The sequence below is a fragment of the Ctenopharyngodon idella genome, chromosome 13, assembly GCF_019924925.1.
Source record: "Ctenopharyngodon idella isolate HZGC_01 chromosome 13, HZGC01, whole genome shotgun sequence".
NCBI lineage: Eukaryota > Metazoa > Chordata > Actinopteri > Cypriniformes > Xenocyprididae > Ctenopharyngodon > Ctenopharyngodon idella.
The window spans coordinates 5,730,795-5,741,522 of record NC_067232.1 but is presented as its reverse complement, the minus strand read 5'-3'; the positions used below and the strand labels follow the sequence as shown (position 1 = coordinate 5,741,522).

General features: G+C 34.7%; 1 protein-coding gene across 14 annotated transcripts in view; it reads right to left on the bottom strand.

Annotated features, from left to right (window-relative positions):
* The window catches only part of cep170aa (centrosomal protein 170Aa), a 43,919-nt gene that overhangs the window by 1,779 nt on the left and 31,412 nt on the right, over positions 1-10,728 (bottom strand). For 5 of the 14 annotated variants that reach the window (XM_051917871.1, XM_051917874.1, XM_051917878.1 and 2 more), the window contains 7 exons: positions 8,218-8,292; positions 5,892-6,132; positions 2,894-3,074; positions 2,614-2,790; positions 2,257-2,345; positions 382-475; positions 251-302 (listed from right to left, as the gene is read on the bottom strand). In XM_051917871.1, the coding sequence (XP_051773831.1) occupies positions 251-302; positions 382-475; positions 2,257-2,345; positions 2,614-2,790; positions 2,894-3,074; positions 5,892-6,132; positions 8,218-8,292 (909 nt within the window). Of the gene's footprint in view, positions 1-250; positions 303-381; positions 476-2,256; positions 2,346-2,613; positions 2,791-2,893; positions 3,104-5,891; positions 6,133-8,217; positions 8,293-10,728 lie in introns of those variants that run through there. The other 9 variants (XM_051917876.1, XM_051917879.1, XM_051917873.1 and 6 more) reach the window with 8 other exon arrangements.

Sequence of the window (10,728 nt, the reverse complement as noted above, 5' to 3'; positions counted from 1 at the left end):
AGAAATACACCAGAAAGTGTGAATTTTTGTGTATTTTATTCATCATAAGTTTACTGATGTAATAGAAGTTATTTAAATATATATCAAATAATAATAATAATAATTAAAAAAAAACAGCATGACAAAAATAGAAATGTGCTGCATGAAATGCTTGTGGACAGTTTAGATGATTAAGGCATGCTAAATTTAGTTACATTGTGCAGCTGTTGCATTTAGTGTAGACATGTAAGAAGTTAAATGTAAGTCTTACCTTGAAGCTGTTTTTCTACCCTCTTCAGCTCTGTCAGTATAGATGAAATTTCCTAAATGGCACAAACAATAATTAGAAAAAGTACAGATCAATATCAATTACTGCAAGACATTCAGCACTAATGAACTTACCTTGTTTGTAGTTTTGGGAAGTTGCACTTCATTGTCCAAACAGAGTTTACTCTCAATATCATCCCAGTTCCTGTCCTTGTCTTTGAACAATATCCTTTAAAATAGTGAATAAGAAACTACATTAAAAAATGTCTTTTAAATGCTACAACAGGTAAAACACACACACACACACACACACACACACCTATATTCTAGTTCAAAATGACAAGTAGCAAAACATTTGTTGTAAAATATAGTTTATGAAAGAAGTAGAAAAATTTTTAAATAAAAAGACATACTGGTTCACATTACCCTTAATTAGGTGTAAATTCTACAATTATTTAGTGTGACTTTGATATAGAATAAAAAAAAAGATTAAATGCTTAATATAGTATAGCAGGTTTAAAGGGTTACTCAAAAATGAAAATTCTGTCATTAATTACTCACCCTTATTTCATTCTAAACCTGTAAGACTTTCGTTCATCTTCAGAACGCAAATGCTTCACAAATGAAGCTTTCTGTCCCTCCACAGCTACGCAATTGAAATTTTGACACCTCAAAAAGTTCATAAAGACATCGGAAAATTAATCCATATTAATTAAGTGGTTTATTCCAAATTTTCTGAAGAGATTATCGCTTTTTATGATGATCAGATTTAATTTAGCCGTTTTATTCACATATAAACATTGATCGGCGAACATAAACAGAAGCTCAACCGAACCTAATTGACCCGTGAGAACAAACCTCTTCCGGATGCTCAAACATGCTGCATAACACACGAGAATGAACCTCATTGGTTCTTGTATGCGTCAAGCAAACATGCTTGAGCTTCTGTTTACCACAACTGATGTGTGTGTTGATGAATGTTTATATGTGAATAAAAGCCTAAATTCAATCTGTTTGGACTAAACCGCTAAATACTGATCTTCAATTGTGTTCCGAAGATGAACGAAAGTCTTGAGGGGTTTGGAACGACATGAGGGTGAGTAATTAATGACAGAATTTACATTTTTGAGTGAACTAATCCTTTACTGTAGCTAAGTTTGATTTCTTTAATATTTTAAAGGGTTAGTTCACCCAAAAATGAAAATAATGTCATTTATTACTCACCCTCATGTCGTTCTACACCCGTAAGACCTTCGTTCATCTTCGGAACACAAATTAAGATATTTTTGATTAAATCCGATGGCTCAGCGAGGCCTGCATAGACAGCAATGGTACTTCCTCTCTCAAGATCCATAAAGGTACTAAAAACATATGTAAATCAGTTCATGTGAGTTCAGTGGTTCTACCTTAATATTATAAAGCGAAGAGAATATTTTTTGTGCGGCAAAAAAACAAAATAACTTTTTAACAATATCTAGTGATAGCCCATTTCAAAACACTGCTTCGGAGCGTTATGAATCTTTTGAGTCGAATCACTGATTCGGATCGCGTATCAAACCGCCAAACTGCTGAAATCACGTGACTCTGGCACTCCGAACCACTGATTTGATTCGTAAGCTCCGAAGCTCAATGAAGCAGTGTTTTGAATCGGCCATCACTAGATATTGTTAAAAAGTCGTTTTTTTTTTTGTGGCGCGCAAAAAAATATTCTTGTCGCTTTATAATATTAAGGTAGAACCAATGTACTCACATGAACTGATTTAAATATGTTTTTAGTAACTTTATGGATCTTGAGAGAGGAAGTACCATTGCTGTCTATGCAGGCCTCACTGAGCCATCGGATTTAATCAAAAATGAATGAAGGTCTTAGGGGTGGAGAACGACATGAGGGTGAGTATTAAATGACATTTTCATTTTTGGGTGAACTAACCCTTTAAGCAATTATTGAATGACCGTTTATGTAATTTGGTTTGATGAGCAACACTGTACACATTTCATTCCATGACTGACCTGATTTTGCCAGCAGTTTTATCTACAGACTGTCGGATTTTGGAAGACAGTTGGGAAACCGATGTCAGCAATAAACTGTCTAGCACCGCCTACAAAAGAAGAACCAGGAGAACCTTGTCAATCAATAAGTTACCAAACAAACAACATCCAGTCAATAAAACACAGAGGTAATTGAACTTAATGACATCATATCGGTTTTCATATCACCACTAACACGCCATGCTATACCGAGCAAGATGTTCTCAACTGCAGCCACAAACACACATGTAACAAAAATAAACAACACACCCAGAAGTGTGCTGAATCTTTCATCAAACATATTCAAGATTAGGTACATTTAAGTTAAGAGGTTCATACCGGTCTCACCTCATCCCGGTTCCAGGTACGTCTGCGCAGGGCCGCCTGAGGGTCCAGGCTGTCCGGGGCTCGGGGACGAAGTTCCACTGGTCTGCCATTGACCTCTGTGGGTTTGGTGTGAACTACAGGGGGAATCTTCCTGAAGTTTAGACTTTCGTCAAAAACTCTCTCTACCAGCTGAAGACAAGGAGAAATAATGAAAAACTTATTAAGAACAAGCACCTTGGCAACCAAATAAATTTCTTTGAAACTGTGTAGGAAGTTTAATGAAAGGCAGTACCTCCTCCCTGGTGTCGATGGCGGAGCCTGGCGTGGTCGCGGCTGTGCTGACGGTGGTGCTCGGTGCGGTGCCGGAGGAACTGACCGAGTCGATTTCACCTGCCACGTCATGGATCTCCCGTGCCAGGATAGCCAGGTCCTTGGCAAGGTCCTGACTGATCCTGCGCACACAGGGAAATAACCTGTAATCTTTCAGATGGGTGTCTAGAAACTAGGGGTGCACAAATACAGACACATCATGCAAATGACACGTACAAACTCACATTAGGTAGTCCCTACTCAAATCATGCACATGCACATATATGCAATCCCAAACCAAATTAATGTACTGTATGAATGACATGCATCACATGTGTAATTTATAAAAAATCTATTATAACATAACATAAAACCATTCAAACGTTTGGGGTCATTACAATATTTAAAAAAATTAAATGTATACTTTTATTAAGCAAGGATGCATTAAATTGATCAAATGTGACAATAAATATATATATCATGTCAAATAAATGCTGTTCTAAATATACATGCTGACATTTATAACGTAAAAAAAAAAAAAAAAAAAAAAAAATCACAAAAAACATTATTAAGCAGCATAACTGTTTTCAACATTGATAGTAATAAGAAATGTTTCTTGAGCAGCAAATCAGCATATTAGAATGATTTCTGAAGGATCATGTGACAGGAGTAATGATGCTGAAAATTACAGGGATTAATTAATTTAATATATTTTTTAAAAATACAACTTTAAATTGTAAAAATATTTCACAATATTACTGTTTTTACTGTATTCAACTTAAAAAAATGCAGCCTTGTAGAGAATAAAAGACAAAGAAAAAAAAAAAAAAACATTAAAAAAATCTTACCGACCCCACACTTTTGAATGGTGGTGTATATAATAGCATAACATGTTAAATACATTAAGGATAGCTTATTACGTCTGAATCACACATTTGTTGTGTATAGGTTTTGATAAAGGTTGATTCTTATGGTATTCTTATGTTGAAAGGGGTTTCAGAATAACCATAAGGTGGCAGTATTGCTACATGAACAGATCACAAATTTGGCTGATGAGGCATACAGTATATGGATTGTTAAAAATGCAATGTGTCATTTCAGTTTTGGTTAAAAGTGTGTAAAATTAACACAGTATTTCTTTCCTCATTAAAAACACATAGAAACCCATTTTACACATAGAAAAGTATGAATAGTGCTTTTGAAAAATGATTAAAAGCATGTCCACTCAGGAGATAAAGACCCCAGTCATATTAAGAGCCTAATAAAAGCTGTTTAGCTAAAAGTCTGTAGATAAAAGCTGTTTTACATTGAGTGGGTCGCCTCGTGCTGAGATCATATGATCAGCTGAATTATACTACTTGCTATATTTTGCTTACTCAAATTAACTATGGCTGACTGCAAACAGTGTATTTCTACAAGGGCATTGGTAATTAAAAGCTTTTGCTGTTTGAAATTGAGAGAGCGAGAGCTTGTGATCAGGATGTATTATTATGTGCCCTGCAGCAGTGGATTTGAAGACAGTCTCTCTTGTTGCAGTTCCAGCTGTGACTAATGCTATATGAGGATATCTCCTGAGATAACAGACTATGTGCCCGCATGTAACACCACCTCTGAGCACAACAGTGTCAGTGACTGGCCACTTTTTCAGCAGCTTTGGTTCTCAGTGTATTTTACCCATTCATTTTCCCCGTAGGGATTTAAAAAGATTCTTCAGTAAAGTGATCTAAACCTTGAACCAAACAAACCAGTTTCGAGATAAATCACAGCCTGTTTTTCCTGTTATTGTTGTTGTTGTGTTTACTTCAAATCAAAGCAATACATATATATATATATGTGTGTGTGTGTGTGTGTGTGTGTTTCTTCACTTCCTGAACCCTACTATTAATATTAATAAATAACTGGGAATTTTGTAACAAACATTTACACATTTTATTTATCTATTACAACTTTTTCAATGCTTCACCACTGGGGGGCGTGACTTTGGCAGTTTGATACGTGGTCTAAACCACTGATTTGAAACAAAAGATTTGTAAAGCTTCGAAGCTTCATTAAGCGGTGTTTTGAAATCGCCCATCACTAGATATTGTTGAATAAAGTCGTTATTTTGTTTTTTTGGTGCACAAAAAATATTCTCATCGGTTCATAACATTAAGGTTGAACCACTGTGGTCACATTAACTGTTTTAAATATGTCTTTAGTACCTTTCTGGGCATTTGAAATTGGTAATTATCTTGCTGGCAATGGAGGCCTCACTGAGCCATCAGATTTCATCAAAAATATCTTAATTTGTGTTCTGAAGATGAACGAAGGTCTTATAGGTGTGGAACAACATGAGGGTGAGTAATTAATGACAGAATTTTCATTTTTGGGTGAACTAACCCTTTAATTATATAATGTTATTATATTGCTATCTTGACTCCAGCCAATCACTGCATTGCTGATCATGGTCTTGAGTATCAATATATCTGCCCTTTCCAATGAACACAAGAACACACAGTAATATAAGACAACTTAATCCAGATTTTCAAATCTGCAAATTTGTTTGTTAGCCAGAGATCAATTGTCAAGGTTAAAAGAGCTGGCATCTGTCAAATCATCTCAGGGCATAGTTCACCAAAAAAATGAAAATTCTGTCATCATTTACTCACTCTCAAGTTGTTGCAAACCTCTATGAATTTCTTTCTTCTGCTGAACATACTTCAAAATATCTTGTGTTCAGCAGAAGAAAGAAATTCATACAGATTTGGAACAACTTGAGGGTGAGTAAATGATGACAGAATTTTCAATTTTGGGTGAACTATCCCTTTAAGCGAGGTACGAAGAACAGACCCCTGGACCCTACTCTAATTCTACATAAAGATGACTACATCATATGATTTTCCTGTAACCATGGGGCATTTGAGAAAAAAAAAAAAAAAAAAACACTTTTTCAGACAAAAATGTGTTTGTTTGTATGACAAGGACATAGAATTGATTAGTACCTGGCAATCTCCTCGCTATGAGCTGTCCAATCTCGTATGTACTCCTCCTGTTCCCTCATCCTGTTCTTAAGGAGGAGACCCCCGGGACTGGTTGTGACCGGAGCGGGACCACCCAGCCTGCTGGTGCGAAGGGTGGTGCCCGGCCGCAGGCGAACGTGTTTGGGAGAGTTCCGGTTGGAGCCAAACTCATCCTCAGAGGTAGAGGCATATTCAGGAGGCAGCCGTCTCCACCGGTTATTAGCTGAAAGGAGATAGAGATATGATTAAAATGTTTGCAGAAATACAATTAATAGTGAGCAATAAGGGGGGGGTTAGAGACATTTCAAAAAGGCCTCAAAAACATTTAAGAGCAGTTAATGTATCAGTATTTTTGTCAGTATTACACACACACACAGTCTCCAAACTTCTTGCATCTCTATTACATGATGCAACAATCTTCTTCCCCACTGAAGAAGGTTTATTAAAATGGCAACTAAAACATTCTGTTATAATTATATTAAATGATCATTGTACAACATCCTTGTTCCAATTTAAAGTTTGTATTTGTACTTTACACTAGGGCTGGGTATTGAAACAATTTTCACGATTCGATTCGATTTCTATTCACATGCTTGCGATTCACTTCGTTTATGATTTCGATTCGATTTCGATTATTTTGGATGTAGTATATCAGATACAATACATGGCAAATTTTCTAGAGGAAAAAAAATCTCAACTAATGCTGTAAACTACACATGGGAGTCAGTTGGTACTACATTACTATAATATTGTTAAAATTAACTTATTATAATTAACTTATTTATATACAAACACTTAAATTACACTCAATGATGTTTTTTATAATAACTAAAGTTTAGAATTACATAATCATATTTCTACTCCAATTCATTTTTTTGAAATATAAACATTTAAATTGTGGCTGTCATAACTGATTTATTCAAACATGCATTAAATACTGAAGAACATTAAAAATTACAATGAATATGTAATGGTGCATAGCTATATTTTTCAGATAGCTGACGTTCATTTTTCTAGCTGACTAATGAGTTTATGGTCACTGAATATGGTTTTTCTGAGGTAAATGTGACGTTACGTGACATTGTTTACAAACTGTTTTATTGACGTCTTTCCGAGGTTGAAACACTGATTGAGCTATTACACGAGACATGATACGGATTTCGGTAAGTTGTACTGTATATTTTAACATACCTTCAGATGTTTAGTCATGTTTATTTCGCGCTGTAACTGGTATTAAAGCGGAGAGGATGTTCTCTTTAACTGAGGCGCTACAGCAATCTGTCACGCCACATTTAACAGTGCCAAAAACGGTATTTATTTTTTTGAATCTCATAATAAGATGGACGTCATTTAAAATCTGAGACTTTGCTTCATATCAAAAGTAACAAAGCACAAAGATTATTGCGATATATTCGATGGGAAGCGCGCTACATGTTCTGTTCATTCATCAACTGAAAACAGACTAGACTAATTGATTCTTAAGATTTAAGAATCGATATCGATTAGTAAAATCATGAAATCGATATTTTTTACCCAGCCCTACTTTACACTATATTATACACTATAATGATTCCCATAAAAACCTTGTTTCAAATGGGGATGGAGCAAAGATAAGTGTATTTATCAAAATGATGTATAAAGAGTTTAAAACAAAACACTCAACACAAAAGAGGTTGAATATTGCAGTTACCCCTCAAACTTGTTAAAAGCAAACAGCAAAGCTCTTCAGACCAACTATCTCTAAAACATGACACTAGCAAGTGATGAAAAGGACATTTGAGTTGATGTTTTAGTGGTTAAAGATCTGGACTGTGTTTCCTTCATGAACTCGCTTGCATCTGCGATGAATGTTTTCTTTGGGCCTGTGAAGCTATGTTTGCTGTTATGTTGTTTTAACTTTGTGCCACCAGGGGGAACGTGTTTAACATCTGCTGACCCTCATTTCTTATTGCTCAGTGCTTGCATCAGCATATGAGACAACTTTCCTCTGATTTTGACTGTGTGGCAGTAATGGACAAACATAATTTCAATATTAACAGTTTATTAATTACTCAAAGTTTCCTCAAAGCAACTTTACTCTTAAGCACTTGAATATTAGAAGGCCTACATGTTTAAAGACCTGATATCTCTCTCTAAATGTTTATGTAAAAGGAAAGCCAATGAGCTGAGCTCCTTTTCATCACTGCTGAGTTTGATAAAAAAGCATACATTAAAAAAAAATGAAATGGCACATTGACTAGAACGGCATTTAAAGGCATGCTGAGTTTCAGTTTCTACTGTTTTCATTGTATGAAAACCCAACACGCACACACACAGCCCAGAGATGGTACAGTACCCATGGGCTCCTCCTCTGCGAGAACACTTTCAGGCTCAAGTTGAGTTTCTGTGTAAAATGGGATCTTTATAAATATCACATGCATGCAGAGACAGACAATTACAGACATACATTACTAGTGACACCGATCCAATCCACATGAAACATCACAAAAAAAGCACTGCTAAATTCTGCTGAATGCTAAACATGTCATTTTAAACTCAGTCAAAGCAACTATGCAGTTATTAATAAGCTGTAGAACTTTCATCATACAACCGTTATTTTAATGATTTTAATAAACTCTTCTTGCATTGAAAAACTACATAGATTACTATTATCATTTTTAAAGTCAGCATGAAATGGAAATAAATGCATGACACTGATCTTATTTAGTCAGTGTAAACCCCGCCCCTTTCTTACAATATACCTCAAGCTCGCATTCAGATCTGCCTCCATCCAATCAACAACTGATGGATTGAAGTCCTGCCCTATATTTTTTCTTTTCGATAATCCATTTCACTTGGATGCACATCAGAATACGGAAGAAAAAACTGTTGCTACTTCCAAAATTGTACATTAAAAGCTATTTTAAAAGCTTTAAATGCTCGAGCTCCTTATCGGAAGGATTCTCATTGGCTGTCAATGTTTTTATTGTTCATCTGTGTCATTACAAATGCTAGGACACCTTTCTCAATGCTTAGGTCACTTTTTCAAAACTCTTCACATTGATTACAACAGCACTCTATGTGGGCTAAACTGTGGATCATTTATGATTGCTTTGGCACAAAATGCATTCAGTGACAATATCTTTCACTTTACATTAATTATTTTTTTCACATTTTGTTAAATTTAAGTTCAAAACCTAGCGCAACACATGAGTGAAAAAGACAACGTTGCAACGTTTCTACAATAATACCTTATTGAAATATATTCTGAATCTGAAAAAAGTAATCAGATGTAACTGAACACCTACATAAGTGTCAGTCTTTCAATTTCATTACCATCCATTCAAAAGGGAAAAACTTAGGAATAATTTTGTACTGTAATGTAAACATGGGCTATGTAACATATACTGCAGTGAATTATAAGCAGTAGAGAGTGTCATTTTGTCACTTGTTTTGTAAAGAAATTTGATGTTAGTATTTTTGTTAGTATTCTTTAGGTCTGTGTTTTATGATTGATAAAGTGTGCTTGTTTGGTGAAAACCTTCGCTAGTGTTATGGATAGAGATGCACCGAAACTAAATTTCTCTGCTGATACCGATAGCCGATTATTCAGAATGATATCGGCCGATACCAATAGTTTGGTTTTTCTTAAGGAAAAAAAAAAATCTCTCCCAAATAATGTTGCAAACTATACAGGGAACCCTCTCATTTGGTACACTACAATATTAGAGGTTACAATTAACAGCAGAGGTATTATATTCAGCTGCTGTTTATTTTCAGATAATAATTACACTCAAATAAAAACTGAAATGTATAAAACTTAGTATCACATAAGGTAGTTTTTATAAGCACTTGTCTTCATGGCAAATTTGCACAAACATACAATTAACAATAAATAAGCTTCTGTTTATAATTATATATATATATATATATATATATATATATATATATATATATATATATAGATAGATAGATAGATAGATAGATAGATCGTTAAGGAACTGTGAACATTAGAAAACATTCCTGAGGTAAAAGTGACATGATGTGACATATTGTTCACAAGCTGTTTTATTGACGTCTTTCCGCGGTTGAAACACAAATAAAGTGATTTCATGAGACGATACATTCTGGTAAGTTGTACAATATATTTCAACAAACCTTTGATGTTCATGCATGTTTTTCGAGATATAACTTGTATTGAAGAGGAAGAAAAGACTCGCGCTCCGCGCTGCCACCTGAACTGAGGCGTTACAGCGATCTGACACGTCACATTTAAGAGCGTCAAAACGCCATTTATTGTTTGAATTTCATGATAAAATGGACAGAATTTGAAAACTGAAACTTTAATCAACTTTAATCTTTTTATCAGAAGTAACAAAGCACAAATCTTTTTGCGATTATTGGATGGGAGGCGCTACAAATAATATTTGATGTAGGGAAAAAAAAAAAAACGCAGACCTGGCAACCCTGGCTTGAACTACAGGTGATTCAAAGGGTCAAAAAGAGCCTGCTTTAAAGTCACTATTTTTAAACTTGTATGAAGTGTTTTGGTAGTTTTTGTGCATTTTGAATGTGAATTTAACTGCTGTGCCAAGTTATAAGTTGGTTAGGAGAACTGTGTGAAGAGTTTTGAAAAATGTGTATTGAGAAATGTGTCTTAGCGATTGTAAAAAACTGTAACATAGTTTTGTTGTGGACTTTGCTATTCTCTTAAAGTTAGAAATATTATTAAAACTTTATACTTATAGTTATCATTATGATTATAGTCTTTGGTGTGAATGGGCCTTTACTATTACTGTTTTTTAGAAACTTTTTTTAACTTGACAAGTTGTCCTAAAAA